This window comes from Brienomyrus brachyistius, chromosome 10, assembly GCF_023856365.1.
Source record: "Brienomyrus brachyistius isolate T26 chromosome 10, BBRACH_0.4, whole genome shotgun sequence".
Lineage (NCBI taxonomy): Eukaryota > Metazoa > Chordata > Actinopteri > Osteoglossiformes > Mormyridae > Brienomyrus > Brienomyrus brachyistius.
Window position 1 is genome coordinate 20,235,968 of NC_064542.1, and position 27,956 is coordinate 20,263,923.

The 27,956-nt window shown below is 46.1% G+C and overlaps 1 protein-coding gene and 1 long non-coding RNA gene across 3 annotated transcripts; one reads left to right on the plus strand and one right to left on the minus strand.

Moving 5' to 3' along the window:
• The first annotated feature begins 5,835 nt into the window (after positions 1–5,835).
• Positions 5,836–11,231, plus strand: LOC125750233 (T-cell immunoglobulin and mucin domain-containing protein 4-like). 2 transcript variants are annotated; one of them, XM_049027699.1, is made up of 7 exons: positions 5,836–5,951; positions 7,990–8,322; positions 9,426–9,485; positions 9,976–10,061; positions 10,191–10,305; positions 10,952–10,985; positions 11,103–11,231. In XM_049027699.1, exons 1-7 carry the CDS (start codon positions 5,909–5,911, stop codon positions 11,185–11,187), a joined length of 756 nt encoding a protein of 251 aa, XP_048883656.1. In that variant the 5' UTR covers positions 5,836–5,908; the 3' UTR covers positions 11,188–11,231. The 2 variants fall into 2 exon arrangements, with proteins under 2 accessions (XP_048883656.1, XP_048883657.1); XM_049027700.1 differs by having other exon boundaries at positions 5,886–6,028.
• On the minus strand, positions 10,219–11,107 carry LOC125750236 (uncharacterized). The gene is made up of 3 exons (XR_007400308.1): positions 10,997–11,107; positions 10,463–10,694; positions 10,219–10,339 (listed from the first exon to the last, which is right to left on the minus strand). It is a non-coding gene; the product is annotated as an uncharacterized LOC125750236 (long non-coding RNA).
• Positions 11,232–27,956: the final 16,725 nt, after the last annotated feature.

A 27,956-nucleotide genomic window follows, 5' to 3' on the forward strand; every position in this document is an offset into this window, starting at 1 on the left:
CTCTTTTTTTAACACTATTCTGTTACACCCTGATCAGCCCTCCAGGAGAAGTTGGGGTTTAGGCCTGAAGGACCCAATGGTGATAGGGTTACTTTGCCAGCCACAGGATTCAAACCAAGAACCATCCAGACACTAACCTAGTGTGCCACACGCAGCCCCACATGTGTTTTACATTGGGATTACAACTGGGAAATATATAAAGGATGCAGTAAAATACAATAACAATGTTTAACAGTGAGGAAAGACACCACAATTAGCATTTCCACCTGTCATTTCCATGACCGTAAATACTTATATACACACAGCCACACACACCGGTTTGTAATTATATCTTTGTGGAGACTCTCCATTCATTTCCATGGGATAAACATTAATCTCAACATAACGACCTTAACCCCTATCCAGCTCTAACCTTCACCATAAGTAACCAAATAAAATACAAGTTTTTTGGCATTTTTTGTTTTTTGATTGCATTCACAGATCTTTGTAGGGACATGAAAAAACTGGTTTTTATCACATTGTGGGGTACATTTGGTCCACTGTGTGTGTGTGTGTGTGTGTGTGTGTGCATGTGTGTGTATCCATCTATGCATCCATCCATCAATCCATCCAGAGCCTATCCCACAGATTATGGGCACAAGGCATGAAACAACCCAGGATGGGGTGCCAACCCAACTAATTCACTCACCCACCATTCACTCACACACACACACACCATTCACTCACACACTCACACCTATGGGCAATTTGGTAACTCCAATCAACCTCAGCATGTCCATCAATTGGCCTTTCCTGCTGCTAATTCCTGTACAGGGTGTTGGTGAGGCTAGAGTCTATTCCAGGAAGTACTGGATATGCAGGATAAACCTAAGACATAATGCTGGTCTCTCAAAGGACATGCACACACAATTGGGAGAGTTACAATTGGATAACATCCAAACCCTACAAAGACCTCAGGGGGTCCCTGAGTTGGCATCCATATTAACTGATGTCATCAAGGTGTCTGGTGAGTAATGCATCTTTTCAATGACCCGTGTCGAAGAGCGATATCTGCATCAAATTCATGTAACCAACCATCCATCCATCCATTTTCCAAACTGCTTATCCTACTGGGTCGCGGGGGGGTCCGGAGCCTATCCCGGAAGCAATGGGCACGAGGCAGGGAACAACCCAGGATGGGGGGCCAGCCCATCACAGGGCGCACTCACACACCATTCATTCACACATGCACACCTACGGGCAATTTAGCAACTCCAATTAGGCTCAGCATGTTTTTGGACTGTGGGGGGAAACCGGAGTACCCGGAGGAAACCCCACGATGACATGGGGAAACATGCAAACTCCACACACATGTGACCCAGGCGGAGACTCGAACCCGGGTTCATGTAACCATCTTCAAACTAATATTTAAACTACTTTTTGTTTTACTCTGATTGCAGGAGTGTTGTGAGGAACTTGAGACATCATTAGCTATACAGCCTAGAGACTTAATGTGCTGAATTAGCTCTCTAAAGTTAAGCTGATCGTAGCGTTACAAAGGTTTTGGGAAACGCAGCCCTGGACTGTTGTGACGTATGGAATTCTCAAACTGAGAGCATGGTTGTTAAAATATGGAGCTAAACGAATCATTCAGAGTTTGTTCAGATAAAGCCCCAAATGGCCCAGGCTTAAGACACAGCTGTACCACAGATTTCAAAAGCCCCGACGCTTGCATATAACCAAATGTGGCCCGTTTGAGTCACTGGGAACCTCCGCTGCTGTAACCTTAAGCAAAATAACGAATTTCTCCTGTAAAATATCCAACTGTGAAAAGCATTTGTAAGGAGCTCTTTAACATCAAAAATAAAATATGAAATTGATTATCAGAACATGGATTAGTAATTAGTTACAGGCATGATACAACTCAGTATTTCAAGAAATATGTAAAAGACCCTTATTTCTCACAATTAGAATATATTTATGAAGACTTTTCTAAGAAACAAATTCAACATGACATGCAATAGGACTGACAGCTCCATCCCAGCAGCTGCTGGGATACTTAAAGAGCAAATGCGGTATAGATAATTTAAGGTGGATATTTTTAAGGTGGATATAGGATGACAGTTACCATTTATATCGCTATACTTTAACTGTGCATTAAAACTAGATCTTTATTAAAGATTTTAAATAAAAACCAATAGCTGTAAATAGTGCAAGAGCTTCGGTTGTGACGTTATACATAATCCCAATATTCACAGCCAAAATCAAACCATACAGTTAGCATCTCACGGGGAAACTGATGTATGGAAATGCGAGGAATAATTGTTACTTGATTCAATTCAGTTAAAAACATTGGTAAAAAATATCGCAATTTGCAATATCCATTTTCTTTTGTTGAAGGCTAATACATTAAAATGAGGGTCATTTATTACACTCGCGTTTAATGGTTGTCAGGTTTTCTTTTGTTCATTTCATGAGGAAAAGTAGAGTGTTGGCGGATATAGTGGAGCAAAACCTTGTTCATGTTCAAAAGAAGTAACATTGTTTGGCGGTGTAGACAGATTAAAACTCAATAAACATCGATAATAACAGAGAAACAACATTATAACCTGTGTAGAGGGGAAAAGGTGTTTTCCTGGACACAGGGGGTCCACAGCATTACACAGCACTCATACCAAGCAGTTACATTTTCTTATGCTCCTCGTATATAAGAATCGAAAATAGGGTGGAAGCAAGTCAACAAACCAGAAGATTACGAGAAAAACACAATGACACGGGATACATTCCCAAACAGAAAGAGGAAGTGAATTTCACCACAGGGATATCAAGGGCAGCTGTTACTGTACAGTGAGGTTTGGATATTATGCTCAACGTTCCCCTTTACATGCTGCAACTCGAGCTTTTTATTTTAAATATCCGTTACACCGATGTCTCCACTGCACCACCAACACAGGCACCTACTCAGTCATCTACTCAGCGGACACCCGAAGACCACGAGGACACCCACCACAGAAAAACACACCTTCCAGAACTGCCTTCACTACAGTCATATAACACCTTTCACCTACAGTAAAAAAATGGTACATACACAGATTCAAATTACACCCAGAAATGAGGTCCTTGGATCTAACCTATTGCAGGTATATACACAAAATTTGACTTTTTTAGCGTATGAAGTTCAATAATTATGTAATAGGATTGTACCCATATGCCCACATGTGCTCCAGTAAAAACAGATTCTACTGCCATGTCACCCTTGCCGGTACGTCCAGCGTCTTTCAAAGGTCACACTCCTGGTGCAGCAGCAGCTACCGTTTCACCTTATATGTTGACGCTAAGAAACACGACTCAGTGTCAAACTTCCCGACTCTACGACTTGCAGTACTGCTTCTCCAGCATCACATTGTCGGCTCTTACATGCGGTATTAACTGGATGAGAGGAACTCGTTATATGTCTTTACTAGAAACTAGTTCCTGAAAGTGCATCAGTTCGCCAACCAAGACCACAATTCCTATGAGGGGTATGTCTCAAAGGTGGGACAGCCAGAGGGACCAGGCAATGCTTTTTGTATGGGAGGTAGGTGGTGGGGAGGGGGGGGGGGGGTCCACACAATGCAGTTGGAGACAAGGAACTTGGTTCGTAGAAGAGAAAGTAAGAAAAACCAGGAATACACTTGCACTTCTTGTAAGTGTGATGTGTCAAGGTTTCATGGGGAATGACTGCAGATGAGAATTGCACAAGTCAACTGCTATCAGAGTTACCCTGCAAAACAGCAGAATATCTACTAATACATAAACAGAAAAATATCTGCTAATACAGTACATAAACAGCAGAATACCTGCTATTACATGAACAGTAGAATACCTGCTAATACACAAACAGAAAAAGCTGAATACCTGCTAATATATACGTGTCTGCTTTAGATAAAATTTATACAAAGGGCATGTATACAGAAAATGAATGCTACCCCATGTGGCTAAGCCTCCAGTATGTGCCTGTGGTCAGGAGGCTGCCAGTGTGAAACTGGCCTCAAGAAAACAGTCAGATGTCTGTGGGCCCTTGAGCAAGGCCCTTAACCCCCCAGTGCTACATGCTGGCTAACCCTGTGCTGTGAATTTCCCCGTAAGGGATTGATCAAGTGTCATTATTGTGATTACAGTACAAATATGAGCATGCCACCCTGTGTAAATAAAAAAAAAAATCAAGAATTTGGTTGATTTGCAATTTTAAGTATATCAATTAATGCCATTGCATATAATGCGGTATGACAAAAACATACAGTATTTTGCAATAAAAAAGAGATCTATCGTACAAAAACAATACTACAAAATATCCATCATTACGATCTATGAAGTACAGGATTGAGAAGCAACAGAAAGTAAACATTTCTGATTAATAGAGAGACTGGGTGATACCATGGAAAGGACATCAGTCCATTGCAGGGCTCAGGTAGAAGTAATCAATAAGAATAACCTGAATATCCTGACTCTTCCTCTGAAGATGGCCAGAGGTCATAACTGCACCCGGCAGCAGACCATTTCAAGAGGTATGGATATTCCCAAATAAATTTAAGCGAAAAGACTTGGGACACAGTCAATGGTGGATGCTGCAGCGCAGAACATCTGTTTATTACCTGCAGGCCAGCTACTACTGCTTGGATTACCTCCAAACAGGAACATCCAGCACGGCGGAGGACCTTGAGAGTTTCAGCCTAGAGGTGATGTTATTGCTGGTGACTGTAATCAATAACACATTCCTGGTACAGATGTCCTGAAAAAGTTAACTACAAAGTCAACTGTGATGCGAGTCAACCAAGGAAATAAAAACAAGCTTGGAGTTGACTAAGAAGAGCAATGAAATCACGCTAAACCAATGTTTCCCAACCCATTCCTCAGAGGCCCCCAGACAGTCCATCTTTTTCCCCTCTCCCTGCTCACAACACACCTGTACTGGGTATTCTGGGTTCTTGATTGATTAATTAAGATATGCTGGGAGCTGGGAAGGAGCAGAAATGTGGTCTGTCTGGGGGTCCCTGGGGAGTGGGTTGAGGAACATTGCACTAAATCATTTAAGCTGCAAAAGAATGTTCTGTGCATCTCCTGATTGCAGCACATAGCTCCCTGGCCAACGACAGACCTGACCTCATGCTATGGTAACGGAGGACAGTTTGATTTCACTTCTTGCACTTCTACAAGTACAACAGCTTGTTCTCAAAAACTCCCAGTCATGCTCACCTCACAATGCCAGGACCTACAACCTTCCCAGTGGCTAATGGTCTTGGTGCTGCTATCATATTTCAAGCACGCTGCCGGTTACCTAACTGCAAGCCTGTCTCACCCCGCAGAATGTGGACATCGCTCACTCTAACAGTAGAGAGAACCTCATTCGCATTGCACATGAAAGCAGTTAACTTCATCAAACACCAGCATCATCAAACACAACACTGCTCTGGGGGTTATGCTCTCAGTGACCTGCCGAGTGTTTGCTGGCCTAATGAGGAGCACAATGTTTTCCTTAAGATAAACCACTTGTTCTTTTTCCAGCTGACAGCCTGCTACACCCCGCAGCGAGCCATTAACTGAGAATCAGAACAGCTGTTAGGCACTGTTTACAAGCAAATGCATGCAGCTTTATAGAGATATAAAGCAGGTTACGGACTGATCGACTGAATGGCATTTAGCAGAACAGTGGACTCCGCACACCCAGCAATGGGGGCAAGTGTTACAGGCTCCGCCAGACACGGGGAGGTCCCTCGACACCAACCGAGCAACAGAGGTTCCTTTTTCTGGGCCGAGGGCTATTGTCAAGGGTTAACGGTGCTGCAGCTGTCCCTGGTGCAAACGTCACATCCAGAAACGTCAGGACACAGCGGCCTATTCAGCAAGGGACCCTGCTGCCACAGGCCCCCCAGTCCAGGACTCCCCCGGGATGGAGCGGCTCGCCAGCTTGATCCTCGCCGTCGCAGTGGCAGGCAGGAAAGCCGACGGAAACCTTTACCCGCTTTAACACCCGCATCTCCTCTCTGAACGTGCTACTAACCAGAACTCGGTAAAAAGGGAGCCATTTCAGCACCGCTGATCATTCGAAAACTTCGGGTATGCTTCTACTACTAGGCGGGCCTTGAGGTAAAGTTGCGATAACTATTAATGCTACGTAGCTAATCAGGTACGGCTTCTCCGTCAGTGCTGGATATGGAAAGTGCTCGGGAGCGTGATACATTCATTGGCTTTTTCACACAAACTAATCTATTATAGCAGCGGTGCATGTAACAATGGCTGCTAATCCTGATGGAAACTGCTGTGTGGCTGCATGAAAGAAACACCAGTGCATGCTATTGATGCTGTGATGCTCCTTGGTCCCACACCCTCTGGGTTTCTTTGACACCCGTAGCGATGCTGGATGACACTACCTGTAGGCTTGACGTTGATGATGGGACCGAAGGCACAGCCATTTAAAACATTAACCCATTTATAAAACACTGCGAGGTACAATGCGGGGCAGGGTGCGGCTCAACAGGCTAATCCTCCATGCCTGTTTTCAGAAGTAAGCCCGGTCAATCCTGGCATTCATACATTAGTCTTGTCTGTGGGGCCTCGAGCCAGCGACCCTCCCAGGGGATCAATGAAGTGTCATTATTATTATAGAACAAATACGAGCATTTTACACCCTGTGTAAAATAAATAAAAAAAGCATATGCAAGTATTTGGTTGATTTGTAATTTTTAGTACATATCAGCTACAGCCATTGCATATAATGCAGTGTAAGATAAACACAAGGTGTTTAATAGCAATTCCATCCATTAATATTGTCTATGAAAAACAGGTTTGAGATGCTACAGAAACCTTTTTATTAATAAAGACGCTGTACCGTTTTAAAAAAAGAAAAGGTATTAAACGATGCTTAAATTTAACCTAAAGTTTACAGCAAACCGTGTCTAAATCAACCTTGTCGAATTTCCGATTTACATTTTAGTATTCACAGCAATCATTTATAGCATGTAATGGGCTGGTATCTTAGTACAAATCACGACTATCTGGGAGGTAGCGAAAATGACGTATTTTAAACTGCAGCTAACAGAACCACGGTAGCGTAATCGATTTAGATAAATCACTATAAAGACTGCTTCAGAAATTTGGGAAAAATGTTTGACAAGACTAATCGATCAAGGCCAGACCTGCACCGGCTTACTTCTGATAACAGGCATTGACATAAAACATAAAAAAGCCAGAGTGGAATTCACCAAAATGCATGTTGAGAAGCCCCAAACTTTCTGGGAGGACGTCCTTTGGACTGATGAGACAAACCTGGAGCTTTTTGGCCAGATGTTTACGGAAGCAAAAATGAAGCTTTAAAATAAAGAACATCATACCTACTGTGACACATGGAGGGGGCTCGGGTTTGTTTTGGGGCTGCTTTGCTACATCTGGCACTGGGAACCTAGAATCTGTGCAGGACACAATGAAGACTCAAGACTACCAAGGCGTCCTGGAGCGAAACCTACTGACAGTGTCAGAAAAACATTGGACTATTCGTAAATGGCCCTCCAGGCCTTAATCCTATTGAACATTTATGGAAAGACTGGAAAATTGCAGTGTTTAGATGCCACCCTTCAAATCTGAGACAGCTTGAGGCGCTTGCTCAGGAAGAGTGGGCCAAACTACCTCTTGACGTATGCAGATGTCATATTGCGAAGTACAGAGAACGCTTGTTGGCAGCGATTGCTGAAAAGGGTGGTGCCACATAATATTAAATTAAGTGTACCATCTTTTTTGTCTGTACCACTTTCATTTGTTTATATAAAATATTCAACTGAATCAATAATCAAAAGCAAAGTCTGACTTGTATTAAATATGGAATGAACAATTAGGGATACCATTAAACTTTTGTCAGTTTCAAGTTATGTGTTTTTTATCGGAAGGGTACTGACAAATTTGTCCACATCTGTATGTTGGCATGTTGGGTCAGGGTCAGTCACACACTTACCCAACTTCCTGTTTCCTCCTTCCCAGGATCCTCAGCACTGGCACACAAGGTAATGGAGGGGGATCAAGTGACCCTGCCCTGCAGATACTCGGTCCAGCGTTACGGACGGAGCAGTGTTTGCTGGGGCCGTGGGTGTGGCGCACTCTGGTGTTCGGGTGCGATCCTGCAGATGGATGGCAGCCGTGTGGTTTCCAAGACGTCGGAAAAGTACCGGCTGGCAGGGAACCTGCGGCTGGGCCTAGTAGACCTGACCATCGGCAACATCAGCCGGGCGGACGGCGGGCCGTACTGCTGCAGAGTGGACATCAATGGATATTTCAATGACAAGAAAGTGCTTCACACCATACAGGTGACACAAGGCCAGTGATGCCCCTATTCTACGACCATCAGCGCATGTGTGTTTGGGAGATGCATACGTTACTCTGCATACGTTACTCTGCATACGTTACTCATCAGTTCAGCATGTTACACTGGCACAGTGTACCAACAGTGTACTAACTGGTGGTTGGTAATTGCTGTTAATTAATTACTAAAGAGTTGGTGAGAGTCTACAGACCCTACCTTCCTCCCCGAGCATTAATTAGTTACGGCTGGGGCAGAGCAAATATAATTCATTATGCAAATTTAGTAATTTGTTGTGATTAGAGTAATTTGAGTGACACAGATGATGGGACAGAAATGCACTAAACCGGTATAAATTACTCGGGTTTAGAAAGATTCATTACACAAGCTATTTCAGCCGTACATGAAAATCAATATGCAATAGGAAACAGGAGCTGAAATGATGGAATAAAAACCTGGGAAGTTACTGAATATAGTGGTATTTCCAGTATTTTCACTTGGCAACTGATGTATCTGAGCAGAGACAAGTACGTCGCTGCCAGGTTTGCATTCCTCACCCGCAGCGTTTACCCTGGATAGGGTGGCAGGGAGCTGGCGATCTGTCCCAGGAAGCACAGAGAACAAGGCAGGGGACACCCTGGATGCCGAGCCAGTCCATCACTGGGCTCACACACGCAAGCACACACACAAAGGCTTGTAATTATATCTGTGTGGGGACTCTCCATTCATTTCTATGGGGAAAACTCTGATCCCAACATGACGACCTTAACCCTCTACCCAGCCCTAACCATGACCATAAGTAACCAAACCAAATATGAGACTTTTGGCATTTTTAGTTCTTTGATTACATTCACAGATCTTTGTAGGGACATGAAAAATGGTCCCCACAACGTCAAAATAACAGGTTTTGATTACATTGCGGGGAGCATTTGGTTAAACTTAATCCACACACACACACACACACACACACACACACACACACACACACACACACACAGTGTTATGCAGCCTAACTCGCGTATTGTATTGCGTCTGAGTAAACCAGAGGGCCCAGAATAAACATTCTGTTGCAGGTTATTGTTAAAGCCGAAAACGTAACAGTGATTGTTTCCAACTTCAGCAGTGACCCCATTTCCTGCACCAGTGGGACCCCATGGAGAGAAATCGGATCCTTACACGGGTAAGGAAGTCGGTAATTGTGTCACAATACAAACTTTATTGCTCTTTACTGAAATGTAAAATATATTGACATATGATTACATGCAAAAGCCACACCTCCATATGTAACATATAATGCATAAAGCAACACCCCCATATATAAAAGGTTTGCTTCTGAATGCAAAAAATGTGACAAGAGACAACAGAAAGAAATTTCTACTGTGTGCAATGGTCACCAGTAAGGCTTTTTGGGATGCTGGGTTTCGTGGGAAGTGGGAAGTGAAATTACAAACACGCCAGTGGTCCACTGCTCTCTCTGGGAGGGAGGGGCTTCCTGTGGAGAAAACTCTCAGACATGCAACCTTACAAACTCAAAATTTTTCAAGACTGAAGGGTCTCAAAATTGTGCCGCATCATGGAGATTCAGCATAAACACTGGTGTTTTTTCCCCCTGTGCTGTTCCCACGTTTCGCCGACTCACCCCACACTCCTTCAGTAATTTCTGTCTGCAGACAGGTATCCAGATTCCGAGCCCTTGCCTCTTCTAGAAGAATATACTCTGAATCCTCGTCCCAATCATCCCGAAGTTGGCAGCACCGTAAGTATAGAAAGTATGGATTAACTAAAGCCTTTCGCGGGTGCAGGCACTGGTGAGGGCAGCCTGTATGGCCTGGGCCCCCTGCTTGTCCCATTCCTTTCAGCCCAGTGTTTTTTATTCTGCTTCCAGAATGCTGAGCCCACTCCCAGTCTCCCGCTCCATGTTTACAGCCCTGCGCTGTACCTTTCTGTCTCACTCCTCTTCCTGCTGCTACTGGGTCTGGTCGCTCTGCTAGGGTTCAAACGTAGGTACAGCGCCCCTCTGATTACTGGCGCTCTCTGCAATCATGGAATCATCACCATTATTGTCATCATTAATGGCACACTTTGTATAATTATCCATCCATCCGTCCATCCATCCTTCCATGGCATATTGGTGAAACGGTTAGCACTGTCTTCCACCTATGGGACCAGGGTTTGAGTGTCCCCCTGGTTCCATGCGTGGAGTTTAGATGTTCTCCCTGGGTCCGCCCCCCTGGGTGCTCAGGGTACCCCTCCACCACAGTCCAAAGACATGCTAAGGTGAATTGGATTTGGTGTGTGAGTGTGCCCTGCAATGGGATGACACCATATCCTGGGTTGTTCCCTTCCTTGTGTCCATAGCATCTGGGGTACGCTCCACACCCCCACGACCCTGTATAGGAGAAGCGGGTACAGGAAATGAATGAATGGATCCTCCATTTCCACCAGAACAAGACCACAAAGACTCCAATACCCACCTGCTAACCATTAAATCCATCATCACAACTGACCAATGGTACACCACTGCCTCTCCCAATCTACATAATACCCTAAATGCTCTATTACTCCAAACACTACATTCCCACCTTATAACAGCACATACAGTAGTATAACTGCGGCTAACACTGTCCACAACCGTCTATCCTGCAGGAAAGCTTCACCAGAGATGTTCCTTCAGAGGCAGGTGAGACTCACCCCTTCAGCTGTGACTTTTCTCAAACATCAAAATGTCACGTTTACTTGAAATACTGCAAAGATGCTTAAGACATGTTGGTGTATCTCCGCACGGCGGCGTCCCCAGTCTGGCAGGTAGAGAGCCCCGTCACATCATCTGGGCGATCGAGGCCAGGAGGCCTGTGGAAGAGAACATATACACTCTGGACTAGGGGGGCCAAGGGCACAGCTGGAGGGGCGCGATCTCAGCACAGACACGTGAAATCAGCCAGTCCTCCACTTTCCACTCTGACATTCTTTCAGCTGTCGTTTTTTTTTTTTGGGGGGGGGGGGGCACTGTAAAAGTTTGTACTTTCCTGTCTTACTCCAGTGCTGGTAAGATGAAACAAGCACTGAACGATAACCGGCCTCGCAAATAGAGTTTGTGACGTTTAAACCCAGAAACAGGAAGTTAAAGTGAGGATGAAAACGTTCGATTCTGCTGAACTCCTGAAACACAAGGAAGCAAAATCGAAACTGAACCAAGTAAACAGAAAATTACAGCAAAAGGCAGGAGGGATTAAGACATTGAGAAAGATGGGGGGGGGGATTTCCTTTCAGATTATTAACACTCTAAGGAGCATGAATGAGGTGGTTAGGGCATGCTGGGTCAGGGGACAGGTCCAGTAAGATGCTGAAAGCTGCTATGTGTTTATCATCACTGGTAATAAAAATATAATACATGGCACACAGGTGCAGGGTTAGGGTTAGGGTTAGGGTTAGGATTGGGGTTAGGGTTAGGATTGGGGTTAGGGTTAGGGTTAGGGTTAGGATTGGGGTTAGGATTGGGGTTAGGGTTAGGGTTAGGATTGGGGTTAGGGTTAGGATTGGGGTTAGGGTTGGGGTTAGGATTGGGTTTAGGGTTGGGGTTAGGGTTACATTTATTGTTTTCTTTGGAAATTGACCTGTTTCTCACTGGCCCACATGTGTCACATGAACCCTGTGGTTAATTTCATACTGTATCATAAAAGCTGTAGTATTCATATAGATACTTTCCATAATTTGTATGTACAGATTTTTTAATGCCAAATCCCAGGCTTAGATAGGGGGTAATGGATTATGAGATGATGGTAGGAACAAACAACTGTGCGTAAAACATATCTGGATCCTGTCGAGGGTATTACAGCACAGTGGCTGCTTTCTGTAATGTAGTGGTTATCATGTAATCACTGGTCCCCAGTTCAAAAGCTGGTAGGAAGAAATATGTTTTCAGGGGGGTTTTGTGTGTTCAGTGGGGTAAGCCTCCATTGTGATTGGAAGGTTAGTTCAAATACCATTGTGAGCAGAATAGTCACATGTCCATCGGGTCCCTGAGCGAGGCCCTTAACCCCTGAAATGCTACAGGCTGCTGGATAAATGGCTAAGGCTGTGATCAGACCCCAGGCTTCACTCTCAACTGCCTACGTCAGTGTTTCCCAGTCTGGTCCTCAGGGACCCACTGATGGTCCAAGTTTTTGCTCCCTCCTCCTCCCTGCCAGACAGTCCATATTTTTGCTCCCTACTGGGAGCTGGGAGGGAGCAAAAACATGGACTATCTGTGGGTCGCCAAGGACTGGATTAGAAAACACTGTGTGTGTGTGTGTGTGTGTGTGTACGTGAAAAGAAACATTCCAATATACCTGTATTTATACTGGTGTAAATTGGAAATAAAATCATTGTTAACACTGTTACTTTAGTTTGACATATTCACCAGGAAATTGAGCTGGCCTGAAACCAGGGCTTATGTTTATGAAAAACGGTAGCTGAAACTGTTCTTCTGTACTACGAAAGCGTATTGCATTCATCTGGGAGAAAAAAAATTGGTTCTGTTTTTCTGAATTAATGACACAATCATCCTGTTTTTACAAGTAATATTTTCTGTTTTTCTGAAATAATGAGATAATCATCCTGTTTTTATGAGTAATATTTTTTTCTGCTTTTCTGAATTAATGAGAGAACGTTCCCATTTCTCATGATGCACAATCTCTGTAGTTTAATCCGCTTGTCACAATATCAGGGGGTTTCTTCCACGGGGGGCGTGGCATGATGCAGGCAGGAAAAGGTGGACGATCCACTGGCAGGGGTTTATTAGCAGAACATGACAGCACTAGGAGACACTACAAGAGAGACAGACCGCAAGGGGTCAAAATTAAAAAGAAGGACGAAGTTACTAACAGAACAGAATAATCTACAAAGGGAAACTGGTTATGCAGAGAACAGGCAGGGAATCAAAAACTAGCAATAACACGGTAAACCAGAACACCATCAAACGAAATATCATCAACAAAAACATCAGCAACATCAACAATGACTCCACACCGGAACAGAGCAGGATCAGAACTTATATACAGAGGCCAACAAGAATAACACAGGACAGGTGGGAATCATTAACAAGGGCTGGCAAAATGGGCAACAGGTGAAATGACTAATTAAATCAAGGAACTCAGAAACTAACAGAGAAACTAAGAAACAGAATCTAACACTGGGGAATAACAAAGACAGGTAAAACACAAGCATGTGCACAAAGCAGAAAACCGAATACAAGTCACAAAGCACAGGAACTAGAAAACTGATACAAATGAAACAATTGGGAACAAAAAATCTACAAAACACAAAAAGCGGGATTTTAACACACGACGGAGGGGTTAGTGGCCGCACGCTCGGCACACTGACCCATGCAACAACGAGGAGGAACAGGATGGCCAGCGACATCTGCTGGCCAACCGGGGAGGAGACATGAAAGACTCGGGCAAACAGCTGCTGAGCCTGACACCGCATTTATCTCGATCTTGGTCTGACACGTTGGGAAATATTAATATTTTGAGTAGTGTAGACGGTACTGCCATTAGTCTGCTAGCTGTGTGCAGGTACCTGTTCGACCTGCCTGACCATGTCAGACAATTGCTGTAAATACTGGATCCTCATGGAGTGCAGCTCATGTGCTGGTGGTGGACAAAGACGTTGGGAACATTGTTTACGCAACAATAGGTAAAATGACAACCAAATGCACATTAAATGGTATAAAGCTGACTATATAAAATACATCATGCTTTTTCTGATGTATTTTTGAACTATTTCAGATTTACCTTTTCCTCATTACAGTTACGGCATCTGCACAGTTGCTATCGAAGGGCCACTCATTCATTCACTCGCACTTCCACATTTGCACACTAGGGGGAAACAGCAGCACATCAGTCAGCTATCCTTACAGCTAAATTACCCCTGATCTACAGCCTCCCTCTAGAGTTCAGCAGCCGCCTGGATTTCATTCCATCTGTCCTCTAAATCACTTAATTGGCCTAATTAATTACCTAATTTGAGAGACTCGATACGTTTCTTGGGATAGGAAACAGATGTTGCTGGGGGGGGGGGGGGGTCCACAGGCTGGAAGTACCCCATATTCAGCATCTGGAGGAATGATGTACCATCAGGGACCTGTATATCCTAAGCCCCTATTGGTTTTTTTTGGGGTGGTTCCCGTGGAAATTATCGCCAAGGTGACAAAGACACTGGGACATGTACACATGCCACAGGTAACCGCATGTATGGGGTACACCGAACAGCAACACACCGTGCATGCATAACAAGTGAGATTCCACTGGCTGTCAGCTTAGTACACCTAAGAGGATCATTTCTCAAGACATCTTCACTCATGTGAGGCTCGCGCTTGTGCTGCTGAGGAATGATGGGAGAAGTCAGGTGTGGAACCCCACAGTGGGAGGGATTATTGTGTGCTGTCTATCACCAACCTCGCACTGCTCATTGGCTCCCAATTACTACAATCACGGCAGTGATTGGCAGCGTTAGGCATCCCTATCCCCTGTGGATTTGGGTGCTCATTGGTGGGTATGGTTCTGTTTGTCCTGACCCGGTCTGGAGTCGACCATTTACTGGTTTGGTCAGTGAATGGAAAAGTCTAAGATCCTGGTGTCCTGCTCAATCCGCATTCTGTCAGAAAGAAAATATGGTTATGACTGACCATCCAGTCGCAAACTTTTTTTTCCAGAGTCTTTCGTCCCCCCTCCCCCACTCGGTTTGTCTTCCTATACATCTCGTAATCCCTCTGTCCACTCGAACGTTTACACCGCGATCGGCATCTCCTCCGGAACATTCCGGCTGCAGCGATTATTTTGACGGGCAGCCGATAAACAAATGGAGGAAGAAATAAACGAGTGTGTTTGATGGGGCTGCGCAGTCCCTGCACATCAGAGGGCCTTTGATCGACCACAAAGCCACGAGCTGACAACCACCCCCCACCCCCAAGCAGCCAGAGAGCTGAGGAAAACGGGTGGGGGTTAGAAGGAGCAAAACAAAACATTTTCCTTCAAAGGCGAAACGGCAGAAGCTGGGCCATGTGTGAGCACCAGGCCTTCCGGAATGTTCTGGGGTCCAGAGGGGTGGGACACGGTGAGGTTGGGGATGATGAGTCTGTGACAAAGTGATGTGACCACATGAAGAAAGCGGGATGTGGAGGCAGGAAGTGCCAGACACCAGAAGATGCTCCACTGCTCTGTAGTCACCGCCCCCCCGGGTGGAGAGGCACAGCTCTCGCCTCGAACCCAGGCCACATGTGGCTCGATGGGAGCTCCTCCAGCAGATGAGAGGAAGTAGTCAAAGGAAATTAAGGGGGGGGTAGATTAAACAACCCTTTTAAAAGGGGTGGGGGGTGCCAGGTTTAAAGAAACCACAGAGCCGAATGGACTCCCAAACAGACCGAAGCTGAACTGACAGACTGCGTTCAGGCGGCGAGGGGCCTTTTCAGATGGACTACCGACGGTGCCAGCAGGATTGGCCCCCTGCTCAGATACCCCCCCTCATCAGAATGCCGATGCCAAGAGCGAGTCGCTAAGACAAGGCCTAATTAGCCTTAATGAGCTTTCATTTAAAAGGCCTAAGGTGGCCATGGTCACACAGCTAGGCAGGGTGGACGGGCATTCCCAAGGGGACTGGGGGGGGGGGGGGGGGGGAGCTTATCCTGCTGGATGGAAGCGTGCACATGAAATCCTGTCACACACACACACACACACACACACACACACAGGTTTGTAATTATATATTCCTGGGGACTCTCTAATCATTTCTATAGCTTTATATTTCTATAACTCTAATCCCAACATGACCACCTTACGGTAACCCCCAACTCAGGCCTAACCTTAACTATAACCTTAACTATAACCCTAACTATAACCCTAACTATAACCTTAACTATAACCTTAACCAAACTAAATATGAGACTTTTAGTATTAGACACAATGTCAAAGTAGCAGGTTTTTATCACATTATGGGGGACATTTGGTCCCCACAATGTAATATATAGCTAATCCGCACACACACACACACACACACACAAGCACGTACACACACACAAACATGCATATACATACACGTGTGCATGAACACACATGTACACACGCACACACATGCACACACACGCACACACATGCACACACATGCACAAATGCCAAGGCAATCTGGCAAGTTTACAGCCAGTATGCGTGGAGACACTTTCAGAACAGCAACTCACCATTCTTCAAAATCATTTATAGCCTTAGAAGCTTATATACAAAATAGACAATGAAGTTTTTAAATATTTCATTCATACAAAACAAATGATGTAAAGGGCACAACAGCCCGTCTCCTTCTGGTTTTTCCAGAAAATTCACTGGTGTCAGAGTGCTGAGTGCCTGATCCGTCTGCCCACCTCGCTGGCTCTGGGTGACGCTTCCTGTTTACAGGCCTTCTGTTGTCCTGTTTCCATGGCCTGAACCTCACAGACTCCTTGCTGAACCTCCAGACTGATCCGGAACACTCCAGAATCACCTGTAAGAAGGGACATGGAAGTGCCGTGCATCGCTGGGTTTGTTTGCACATAAGTGTTCAGGAGACGGCCCTGTTCCCTGCAAACAAGCTGTAAAACATCGCAGTACTGCACATTTTACGTAAGAACAGTGCAGGCTTCTTCATAAATATCGAGGCAGGATTAACGCGACAATACGTGTGATTGGAGGAAATGACACTATCAGTTTGAGTCGCAGTCGCCTTGAGCGCGTCTGAAGGGCTGAAGGCAGACTAAGTGAGGTACATTATTTCCCCTGGTTTCATCAGCGGGCCGCCGTCGGGGGGTTCTGTCAGGCATGGGGTGTCACTGTCTGCCGAGAGCACGAGGCCGCCGGGGGGGTGCGCTTCATCACACGGACCTGGCTTCCTGCATGTGTCTCTATGTGAGTGTGGCCATTTCTGTGGGGCTGCTCTCCAACCGGGCCTGGAGCCCAGGGCCCCTGGGGTTGATGCTGTGTCCGGGGTCCCCAGTGATGACATTGTGTCCAGGGCCCCTGGTGATCACGGTGTCCAGGGGCCCAGGTGGTGATGCTGTGTCCAGGGCCCCTGGTGATCACGTTGTCCATGGCACCCCATCGTGAATCTTCTCACAATGGACTCCACAGCCTCTGCTGTCTCAGTATGGTCTGGTTTACTGCTGCGGCAAGAACAGGTGCAAAGCGAGACCTCAGCTCATGCTGTGTGGTGTTTCCTGCCTATATATGGGGGGTGGGGGGTGGGGTTCCCCCAGTGCACCTTCCCTGCCAAGTTAAAGTGCAGGTTCATCATCATCTGAAACTCTTTCGCATTCCCTCCATTTGTAGAAAGACCGTCCTTGATAAAGGCGCCAGAAAAGGCTGGGAGTCTAGCAGATTCGCCGCCAAAATCCTGAAGCACTGAGCGAGATCCGCTTGCCTGGCAAAGGGGCTTCCAGCGATGCGGCTACAGACCAGGGCCCTGTTGGCCCGGAAGGCCTGATGCGAACTCAAAATGGCATGAGGGCAAACCCAGAGCCTCAGACCATTTGTATTCCAGAAGGATTTATGACAGTCCAGTAATTCAGAGTGAATTTTCTCCATTATAGCATCAAAGCTGGGGGTGGGGGGGGGGAACTTGTTATCAAAATACCCTAGGGGGGAGACCCGATCTACTGAAGAGAGCTGTCCCTCTCCAGGGGGTGGGGGATCGCCCGGAAAACGGCCCAGTTTGTCAAAAATGAATTCTCTAGTTACACAGCAGATGCCCCCCCCCCCCCCCCGACTCATCCCCAGAGATTTGCTCGCTCCCCAAACACTTGAGAGAGATTTATCTACACACGGACCCTACCAGAACGTTGTATATTTATACACACATACTGAGCTGCATGGCTCACGGTGCAAAAGGCACATTGAAACCGGTATTGTTTTTATCTTAAAATTATGCTAAATGGCTACTCTGCGGATCCGATTATAGCTTGAACGGCAGTGCGTACCTGCTGCAAACAATGAAACGCACCGACGGAAGACAGAGGAAAACAAAACACTTCAGAAAGGCGCCGCGTGACGAGCCCTCTATCATCCGGCAGCGTCGCTCCGGAGGCCGCGAGGTCTCCATCACAGCGGGTTTTTAAAAGGCCCGGTTTTGCACAGGTCAAAAAACCCAGAGCTGCTCGGATGATTCAAGGGCTCATTTCGAGAGCTGGCTTTGCAAACCGGGGAAAATGCGAAAGCCTCTCCAAGCGGCAGCACTGGCTGCTCGCTGGGGCTCGACGGCTGCTGCTGTGTCCTTATGCAGATTTTTAACATTAATTCGCTGTATCCATCTCTGGCTGGCTGAGGATAACAGAGTGAGCACCGGGGACATCCGTGCAAATGTATATAGTTTATCTAACTCGATCACACTTGTGTTACAATTGCATTTATGTAGCGGCCGCTTTTGTCCAATGCAATATGTAAGTTTGGAAAGCTGGGGGGGGGGGGGGTCAGAGAGTAGGTTAAGCAGCCCGCTCAGGGTTCCGAACATAACACGATTTTTGTGCCAAGCAGGGGACTCAAACCCACATCCTTCTGGACAAGGACACAGATCCCATAACCTAGTGAGCTACATGCCAACCCCACTACATTAGAGACACAGAGAAGAATGGCTGGGAAATATAGGTCACGGTTGACATCTGAGCCATCACACACCGATTCTAGGGACGGGGGGGGCAAGGGGTTAAACTGGCCAGGGATGTGGGCTGGATGCCATACTGGACTGGTCTGCCCTGCCTTTGCCAATTACTGTCTGCCAGCGGAATGGGCTGCCACACGATTCGGCACCTAGGTCTCGCGGTTCAAAGCACGCCAGGGAAAATGGACTGGCGGGGCCACGAGTCGAAGGAGCACATGTTGGTTGCAGGCTCTGAGTCAACGCAGAGAGTCATGTCTGAAGCAGAACCAAAAATGACTAAAATCCCTGTGAAAATAACTCTGTTTATGTCTATTCACAGCTTTCAGTTTTTTCTTATAAAAAAGGAAATTTTAAAAACATTTAAATGAAAATGTCATCTTCAGAAGGAGATATTTGATCTGAGGTTTGGGGAGATTCCAAAACAGTTGAAGGAGTAAATAAAAGAGAAAGCGAGAAAATCTCACACACACCTGACTGCTTCTCCCCAATAGAAACTTTAACGTAAATTAACCCTCAGTGTGCTAACAGAAGACCTCAGTCTCTGAACTTTCTGAATAAGTTGGCTGTTCCAATAATAATTTCCTACATCACAGATCCTCCACTTTGAGCAGCCTTACAATTTCTGTCTGGGAAGCAGTGATAAGCTAAATATGTAAATGTAGATTAAAAACTCACTATACTTAACATATTATGCTGTCAGCCTGAGACTAGGACAAAGGGGAACTTGTAGTTACTGCTTTTTCAGACCTTTCTCCATTTCCAACACGTCTCTTCTTCCTCTTTGGTGAGAAGAGACCGTTTTAGACGTTTTGACGATCTACTTTCAACTTTCAACTGCTGACACGCATCAATTTCTGCTGAGGATGCAAAATTCCGAATCGTGTTTTTTTTTTCTCCACTAATTTAACCTTTGTTCAAATTGTACATTTTTTCACTCTCAGCCCTTATTTGAGCTGACGTTTGAGTAATGGCTACACAGGAGTTATCCCGACAGCTTTGAAGGCACTGTGGAAACCACGCAGGGTCATGTGACTGTCCTTATGGCCTTCCAGAGCCGCCACAGACCAAACCACTGGCCACTTCTTCAAGCGGGTTAGCAACCAGAAGCTAAAAAACTTATTTGAGGTCTTCCATGTCTCCTTTTGTTCTTTGCAAGTGATTCTGAACTGCCACTGTCTCTGATACAGGAATAAGCGCCGCACTCTCTGCCAGGTTTCGAATCCCGAGAAGCAGAACTTTCTTCAACATTGTGACAAATTTATTTAATAAGATCCCTCTGTGGCGAATGTAAAGGTGTGAAAATACTGTCAAAGCTGTAAACAATGGCATACACAGCTACTACAACTATTAAAAAAAAGCATAATTATCCAGCCACAAGGGACAAAATGGTATAAAATATCTGTGTAATTACTACTACTACAGCAAATCATAATTTAATAGTAGAATTTAAATATTTAATGATTTCATACACCTCATATTTAAACATTACTGCACAAACACTGCATTACCATGCCAAAATGAACATTTTCAAATTTTTATATATTGTCTAAATATCTGGCTATGGACCATTAGGATGTAAGTAGGATGCAACAACACAAAAACAACTTTTCCTTTGTTATAAGATGAAGTGAAGCTCATTTCCAATATTCTGACAGTTTATTCATGCGGTTTTGCCTTTACTAATAACGAGTACCACTGCCAAGCAGGCAGAAATTATTTTGAGATTTAAGAAAATAACCGTTATGATGATAATGATGACCATTATCGTTATTAATAAAAATGATAAAAGTGAGAATAAAAGTAATAATGATAAAACGAAAGGGAAATTTAAGGACAACATTTTGAGTCATTGCCATTTATGTGATTTGCCACTGTAAAGTCAAGACACATACAGCCAAACTTTCAGCAGAAATGTAAAGACGGGACGGGCCGTGTGCCTGTGTTCCGGAAGCAGCGCTGAGGTGAGCCAGCACTGATGCGCGATGGCGCACGCCGCTCCCTTACCGCTGTATTATTAGCCTTTTGCTTTTGTTCAGCCCGTTGTCATCACAAAAGATTGCCGCCATATAGGATATGATTAACAAATAACGGAACGTCAGCCAGACGGAAGAATCTTCCGATGATTGAAGGTCAGAACGGAGCGTTACCATGGAGACACCGTCAGATCCCCGCGGAACGAATTCTCCCCGTCTCTTCTTCCAAAAGGCCGTATCAGTGATCTCTGTCTTCGGGCGAATTGCAGAAATTGTAAGGCAGTATCAAAACAAAAGATGCTCTGCAGACGAAGGATACCAACAACGGCTGAACAAATGGACACGTCTCGACCGCTTTGATGTGAGCCTCATAAGATGCGGGGGGGGCGGGGGGGGGGGTAACCTGCCACCTCTTCAAGACCCTCTGCTCCCCAATTCTGAAGGGGAAGCAACAAGAACGCCGCACATATGCACGTTATGCTTTTGTCACCCTTGCCCAAACGGTGTATCAAAGTAAGACAACAGAGTTTAACTACAGTGACCCCTGGTGGCGAAAATGCAAGACTAATGTTGACGTGCTTTCACATCTCACTTTGATTCCTAGTATAGTACAAACATTCCCATATTCTATGTATGATTCTGTTTTTTTTCTGCTCTACCTCACAAAATAAAATGAATCTCTCCCCAGCATTTATTTCATCCCAGAAGCCAGCGGCTGGCTGATCACCGTATGACATCTGAAAAATCCACATGGTCCAGGACCTCAACTTCACTCACGCCAGCAGCTGAAATAAAGTGATTAATTCCCATTTAATGAGTGTGTAATAATTTGAAGGAAGGGAAACCCGAACTTGTCAGCCACATCGCAGGGTTCATTCAGAGTACAATCCTTATGTCACACATCTGTCGCACGTCTGTCTGTCCACCGGGCCCAAACGACAGTGGGATCCCGGCCAATGAGCATCACTGAACGGTTACCATGGAGGCACAAGTGGATCAATACAGACCAGAGTCCACAATCATGGGCTCAGGCTGAAGGTGACGAGGGCTGGGTGGGGTTCAGGGGTGAGATGAGATTCTCCACCCAGGGCCGGACGTCGTCTCTCACGCATGGACGGACGTCTCTCCCATGCATTCTGAACTTGGACAAAGTACACAGACACGCAGCGCCCTACAGTAAACATAACTCATCCCAATCAGACGCCGCTGCTTCTCTCAGTGTAGACGCCGAAATAGCTTTTGGCATTACAGAAACCGTAAATCAGCCTGCATCAACAGCAGCACCGAAGTCACTGTGCCTTGATTAACTGTTAATGACTCGACTCAGCCTCCAGGGGTCAGACCGCCGCTCAGGGTCACAGCAATACATCAAGGCAGAACTTCTGAATACGCAAATCACTCGAGTGAATTCGTATTAAGGCTGTAAAAGCTGGATATGTGATAACTACTGCAGCATTACTCTCTAATAGAGCTGGCTTCTAGTGAAGCTTCTAAGCCCAAGGTAGGTCACTCCCTGCTTTACTGTAATTGAAAGTTGGTTGAAACAGGTCAGTAACCGACAGAGGAAACAAATCCAACCAGTTTTCGAAGTCCCACTGATCCCATCACTACTGATTGACCCTATTATTCTGAGCCAAAAGGTGAAATCTGCCGGGCCTCGTTGCCTCTAGCCTGTGGAAGTGTGACCATTCAAGGAACGGAGGTTCCGTTTTCGAAGGGGGAACCATGTGATCGCTGGACTAGTCTGAAGCGTGAAGGAGCGAGAGCTAGACAAGATGGGGCAGGTTGTAGCATCTCTGAGCAGCGTCACCAGAATAACCAGCTCGAGATGGAGTCGGGGGGGGGGGGGTTTACACTGTTGCCTCCCTTTGTCTCTAAACTACACCTCCCCTTCATAATGTGCCATTGTACACATGCCAACCGTGAAGCTACACATTGACAGGCCAGGATTAAGGTAAAACTAGCTGTTAGGGTTCAAATTATGGACATGCCTTCCAATTATATTCCATGAGAGTTCACGAAAAGTTTCGGTTACACATACCAGACTTGGGGTCGACTCTTTGCCTGCTACATAATTTTGTAAACTAGTACCATCAGCAGCAGTAGGACGAGAACAGCCCATCGGTCGGGTATCGTCTGTTTACAGGGTTATCTGTTCAGCAGATAGATGTATAACATCCCGCTCAACAACTGTGCCGCAAAATATGAAACAAAAAGGCCGTTTCGGGATACAAGAAGCTGGTGTTTGCGCTTCTGTGTTTCCAGGCACTGTGGCAAATTGTAAAAGTACTCAAGACTCGGAGTTTCCATAGAAACAGATGAGGATTTTATTGATGCTGTTAGTCAAACTTTTGACAGGTTTTTTTTTTCTTTGTGTGACAGGCGCGCGCGCACACACACACACACATTCAGAAATAGGAACTGCGATCTGAAAGGACCAAAAATGAAAGTTCTCGACTCCCTTCAATTTACCCTTTATTACCAGAATCCATAAAGTGTCTACGAGCTTCTGTCACTAGAGGATTCGCACCAGGACACCTTGACGCATTCTACCCATTCACTTACATTATGTTTCTATAAAAATGACTCATTTAAAATCACTTCACAGCAGCCCCCCCAAAGACACACACACAACTTGTCAAACCCCCGTTACCCTACCTTTATTATAATCTAAATCCAGACACCCCCATAACATCACTCTTCAGCAGCGGGGAATATAAGGGTTTCGTAGCTCGAACCCGCGCCATCGGCTGCCCGTATACAGCAGTAAGGGGAGTTTGCATAATCCCATTAGCGGATTAGCGCTCGTGATAAATGGGCATCAGCACGTTCGCAAGCCGAGACTTCCACTCCGGCACGGTGTGAGCGGTAATTCCCCGTTTCCACATACGACATTTGGCCCCCGGGCAATACTGCCTTCGTACGCATTTTTAATATCCGACTTTTCGTTCCCTCCATTTTTTTTTTCCTTTCCGAAGCATTTCACCTTATTATCCTCGCAAACTCCCTGAATGATGGCTTTACCACAGGACCGTGGGCAAATATGTAAATTACCCTTCGCTCCCTCGAATGCTTAGCATCCTAAACTTGTAGGGGGGACGTATAATCACACCGGCTGTCCACGCGAGTTTCAATCTTGCAAAGTAAATTTCACACCGCAATTTCCCCCGAAGGTCTTCATGCACGATGCCGGCTGCTTTGTCACGGCGAGATTCACTAATTGATATACATATATATATGGTTGCTGCATATATATATATATATATATATATATATATATATATATATATATATATATATATATATATATATATATATATATATACACACTAATATTTATTATTTTTGACAACGGCAGAGGGGTTGTCTGATGCTTGAGTTGAAACCTAAGTGCCGCCTGCGATTTCAGGCCCCCAGATACTCCAGGCCGGCAGCAGAAGCGTGGGTGACAAAACGTCGCCCTTAAGATGGCTCTCGGGTCTGTCCGCGTCGCCCTCTTTTATTGGAGAGCTCGCTTTTCCATTTCCTTCCTGCTCACACCACACAACCTTCACCCGAGGATGTAGACAGAGAAAGCGATAAAAAGCCGTCTCTTTCATCAGAAGCAAAGGCACCAGATGTACGGGTTACAAGGCAGCAACCAGAGGGATACTTTAAAAAAATGATTTCACCTGCAACATAGATTCCACATGCACGTTGGTTACCAGAAATGGCTTATTAATTTCATTCTAGGAACATTTACTGAACGTTACAATTAAGGTATGGAAATCCTCGAAGCGTGCAGTTTTCCTTATGTTTCATAGCATAATACTATATAATCAAATAACGGACTTGGGAGAGAAGCAGGTAGCTTCCCCCCCCCCGCGGTGGCTTTGTCGACTGCTTAGAGATCCTGGGATCAAGGCTGCACAAAATAATATAAACAGTAATTTTTCAACATTACATTGAAAGGATGTTAGGGTGATAATGTGATCATGCTGAGGTCGACAGAGCCTTTGTTAAAATGTAAAACGCGGAAATAATCCAGCGGTTAACGTAAGAGCGCTTTCCGCCAGCGTTAGGCGAAGAAGACCATGGCATAGCATTCCCTGTTAGCTGGGACGGCATCTGCATGCTGATCAGCCGAAACTGAATCGCAGCCTCCTCTGTCTTTATGTGGCCCCTAATGCTGAGGCCCCTGGCCAGGAGTCCCAACTCTCCACGTCTCCCTCGCCCTCCTCCATCTTTGGTTTTCTATATTTGCTCTTTATCGATTGTGTGGCCTCTTCCTACCTACGACGACTGTTATACTTTAAACGGAGCGTTCAGAAGATCCTCTCTTCAGTCGAAGTGATCATAAGGGCTTAAAGAATATCATAACAGACTTTTGAGTTTGGGGGGGTGAGGACCCCCAGTCAAACGTGACGTACACGCCTGATTCTCGCCTCCGCTTGGCTCCGTCTGTTCAGATGGCGTCCACCTTACTGTGCGAAATCGCACACAGGCTCTCTCACGAGGAAAGAGCACTCGTGCCAGGACACAGAGAGCAGCGACGGCGTCTGGGGAACATTAATCTCACAGGGGCTCACAACAGGCCCAGATGATTGGGTTAGCGCTTATTAAAAGCTGAACGGTGGAGGAACGCATGGATGGGCTGACTTCGCCATAGGAACGCTGCATTACCTTATTCCTACACTATTAGCGGGAGGCTAATAGAAAAGTCTGAACGCCGATAAAAAGGAGAAGCCTCCTTACATTTGTTCCTTGTTTTCATGGCTGTTCCTTTAACGTATTTTGATCTCCAATTAAATATAAAAAAAAAAAAAAAACGGCCGTCTGCACGTGGAAGATTGTTTTGCGATTTTGGGTTTTTTTTCCATCGTTTTTCAGTCAGGCTAATACAAACTGACTGTTCTTGGTGGTCTGCCAAGCAGAAAACTGGATTACCCGCACAGACTGAAATAGGACAAGTTTGTACAAGGCAGATAGAGACGTCTTGTCAAGGAAATATCTGGCTCTTCCAACGGCCATTGTCGGCAGGGCCGGATAGGCCCCTCCCTAATCCCATCTCAGCCTATCCCGTTGGGGTTCCGTGGATTCATGTTTCCATGCTCCTCCACATTATTGGTTATCACCACACCGTCAGTCTTAATTGCCTGTGTCTCCTGTTACAAGTCTTCATACCTTGTGTTTCATCAACAGCTGGCTAAACCTGTTCTACCTACAACTCGTTGCTGAAAACCCCCATTCCCCACAACCCCCCCCCGCAGGGATCAGAAGACGTCATGAAGCAAAAGTCGAAGCTGAGAGCAGAATCACGGACCCCAGTCCAGTCCAAAAGGAGACTGTTTATCCACATCGACCATTAAAGCTGATCTGTTTTAAAGGGTTGCAAGGAAGGGTAACAGAAAAGATCCACACTGTTCCGACCTACTGTTCAACAACACTGAGGGACACAGAGTCACCAGGGAGGTGATGCCGGCTTTCCCTCCGGTGCCAAAGGCCCATCTTAGGCATGCATTTGGACATGGGATTTCCGAGATGCCTCATTAGGGGCCGCGGAACCCGAGAGACCGAGGGAACGTTTCTTCGTTTTCGTAAAGACGATCTCTCCTCTCTTCTATTCCCTCATAGCTTACCATCCGACACTTATCCGCTTGATGATTCACTCACAACAAGAGAAATTAAATATATCAGATTGGGTGCCCGCCCCCTCCTTAGCGCCCCCCAGCCCCTGGCTTCTCCCGAGATGAGAGGCAATTGAGATCTGTGCTTTATCTCTTTCCTCACTTTCCCAGCTTTTTTTCCCCTTCTCTTTAATGCACGCCAAACCTACTGTCATATTTGCCTCTGGAGTCCTATTTTTTGAGGGGGGGGGGGTTAGGGTTAGGGTTCGGTGGGACCCTATTTGTTCCAAGGCGAGAAGATTTCAGACACGACAGACATCTGAAACATTTGTCAGAAATCAACAGCTTCTTTGGAATGTGCAGACTGGGCTGGGCCCTGTGTGGTGGTGGGGAGGGGGGGGGCAAAACCATACACAGTCTGAAAGTGAAGGAGGGGCGGAAGGCTGCTGATGTCACATCTCAGACGGTTTATGGAGTGAGGTCTCAGCGTCCAGCCCTTCTGCCCCTAGCTGTGATTCTTTGGTGTCTCCACTGCCGGGCCCAGACAGACGTAAACAGGCCCTGACCGCATACGTAGGCCGCCTGCCAGAAGCTTGCAAAAACATCCCAGTAGCGGTGAGGGCGATGCGGCAGTGTTTACGGCCAGTCATGTGACCGCGCCGAGGCAGCCGGAGCCCCCCTACCGGCCCCAACCCCCAAGCCGACGGCGCTCGCTCTACCGAACACCATCCTGGAAACCACCGGCAGTCTGCGCTCAGAGCAGCCCCACGGCATCGCGGTGCCAAAGGACACCGACGGCACATCTCCCGGTGACCTCATTCTCCCGACGCCGCGGGGGCTCACTCGCACACCCCCCTCATCACAATTAGCGTCACATTTACAAACTGCCGATTCGGAATCTCACTCTATTTTAGAAGTTCATGTGCAAACACTTCTGAAGTCTGAAAGTCAGCCTCTGAGCCGGCCCGCCACGGCCCGCAAAATGCCTGCAGACGTCTCTAACGAAGCGGCTCGCTGAGCACGGCACGGCCATCGCCGCCGCCTCTGTTCTGCGTTTTCTTTCATTCTTGCTTTCTTGTTTTCATTCTTGTTTTCTTTTCTTTCGCCCCTCTCTCTCCCTCCTTCTCCTTCTTCTTCAAAGTGTGCCTCCGGAACGAGCTTTTCTGTTTTCTGTGCGGCGCGCCCGAGCTCCCGCCGAAGATGAGATGCGACGGCCGCCTTCATCTCCGCGCGTGGTGGCGCCGTCGTGCCCCGCAGCCCGGCTCCATTTTCATCTCCACCCCTCCCTCCTCCTCCTCTTCTTACAGGTGGAAAAATCAAACACCGATGGTGTCAAAGGCAATCGGGCCCAATTAAGGTACAATGGGAGGAAAAAGGGAAAAGTGTGAACAGTAAGCGATAACAGGGGCACCTTCTCCA

Coding starts and splice junctions, on each gene's coding strand:
- LOC125750233 (XM_049027699.1), top strand. CDS start 5,909: ATGGAGCGGCTCGCCAGCTTGATCCTCGCCGTCGCAGTGGCAG. Junction 8,323..9,425: donor CACCATACAGGTGACACAAG/GCCAGTGATGCC, acceptor TTCCAACTTCAG/CAGTGACCCCATTTCCTGCA. Junction 10,062..10,190: donor ATCCCGAAGTTGGCAGCACC/GTAAGTATAGAA, acceptor TTCTGCTTCCAG/AATGCTGAGCCCACTCCCAG.